This window comes from Eimeria tenella, genomic scaffold, assembly GCF_000499545.2.
Source record: "Eimeria tenella Houghton genomic scaffold, Eth_scaff1865, whole genome shotgun sequence".
Classification (NCBI taxonomy): Eukaryota; Apicomplexa; class Conoidasida; order Eucoccidiorida; family Eimeriidae; genus Eimeria; species Eimeria tenella.
Window position 1 is genome coordinate 1 of NW_013541703.1, and position 1,519 is coordinate 1,519.

A 1,519-nucleotide genomic window follows, 5' to 3' on the forward strand; every position below is an offset into this window, starting at 1 on the left:
AAGTAAATAATAAAAATAAATAAAAGAAATAAATACAAGGATAAATACAAGGATAAAAAATAATTAAAGATTAAATGAAGAAATAAAGCCGCACTTGCTCCAGCGCGCGCATGAGGGTTTCCGGGGCGGGCGGGTCCATGAAGTCGAAATGAACTAAGTCATCAATTCCCAATTTCTTTAAAGTCAAGACAACACTTGCGAGATTTGATCTGAAAACAAAAAAATATAAATTTATTTCGATCTTTTCCTTCAAAATACATTCAAATGGAGTTTCTTTCCTCATGTTTCCACTTTTCTGCACAATTTTGAACATGCAAAGATGCCCGGGACTGCAGCAGCAGCTGCAGCAGGTGCTGCAGCAGCAGCACCACCACCCTTAGCAGCAGCACCACCCCGACCGCCTTCAGCATCACCACCACCCCTACAATGCTCATAAGCAGCAGCAGCAGCAATACTCCCAACAGCAGCACCAGCAGCAGCAGCACCACCCCCACCAGCAGCAACACCCGCAGCCCCCCCTCACCACCCCTCCCCGCACACCCCCACCACCATACCCACCACAACCACCACAACCACCACAACCAGCAGCAGCAGCAGCAGCAGCAGACCTGAGTATTTCCGCGTATGTTTGGTCGACGAGTTCAGTTTGGAAAGCAGCTTCCGTGTAGAGTCGGAAGCACTTCCCGGGCCTCGTTCTTCCGGCCCTGCCTGCGCGCTGCTGCGCAGAGGCTTTTGAAATGGGGGAAACGAGAAGGCTCTCGACGCGGCTGCGGGGGTTGTAGACCTTCTGCTTGCTGAATCCGGGATCGACGACGTAGACGATCCCATCGATCGTGAGCGACGTCTCCGCGATGTTGGTGGACAACACGCACTTCCGGCCGGGGGGGCCCCCTGGGTACTTGGGGGGGGGGGCCCCCTCGAAGATCCGCTGCTGCTGCGCTGGCGCCAAAGAAGAATACAAAGGAACTACCAACAACTCCCCAGCTTCGGGGTGCCGCTGCGAGGCCTTTTCCAAGTCCCTCTTCGCCTGTTCTATTTCCTCTTCCCCCGTCAGAAACACCAACATGTCCCCGGGGGGCTCGCCCAGGTGAATCTGCACACACACCCTAAACCCTAAACCCTAAACCCTGAACCCTCATGCCTACAAGTAGGCTCACACGGGACTGGTGGAGTGGTGGAGTCACACATAGACACTTGACAGCTGACACAAACACTTGACATTAGTCACAAACACTAAACATGAATCATTGAATATAAACCACAAACCGCAAACACTGGATATAAACCACAAACCCTAGATATAAACCACAAACACTAGATATAAACCCCAAACTCCAACAGAAAACCCCAAACACTCACAATAAACCCCAAACTTTAATGGAAAACTCCAAACCCTCACAGTAAACCCCAAACCCTCACCACCAAAAACACCAAACCCCCCCCATCAACAACCCCAAGCCCTCCCCACCAACAACCCCAACCCCTCCCCAACCCCCAAACCCTCGCGGTACCCCCAAAC

The 1,519-nt window shown here is 51.8% G+C and overlaps 1 protein-coding gene across 1 annotated transcript in view; it reads right to left on the reverse strand.

Annotated features, from left to right (window-relative positions):
- Positions 1-70: 70 nt before the first annotated feature.
- The window catches only part of ETH_00038750 (ATP-dependent RNA helicase, putative), a gene marked incomplete at both ends in the record, with an annotated part of 3,115 nt that continues 1,666 nt past the window's right edge, over positions 71-1,519 (reverse strand). Inside the window, 2 exons of the mRNA XM_013373978.1 lie at positions 71-209; positions 609-1,093. Coding sequence (XP_013229432.1) covers positions 71-209; positions 609-1,093 — 624 coding nt within the window. The remainder of the gene's footprint in view (positions 210-608; positions 1,094-1,519) is intronic.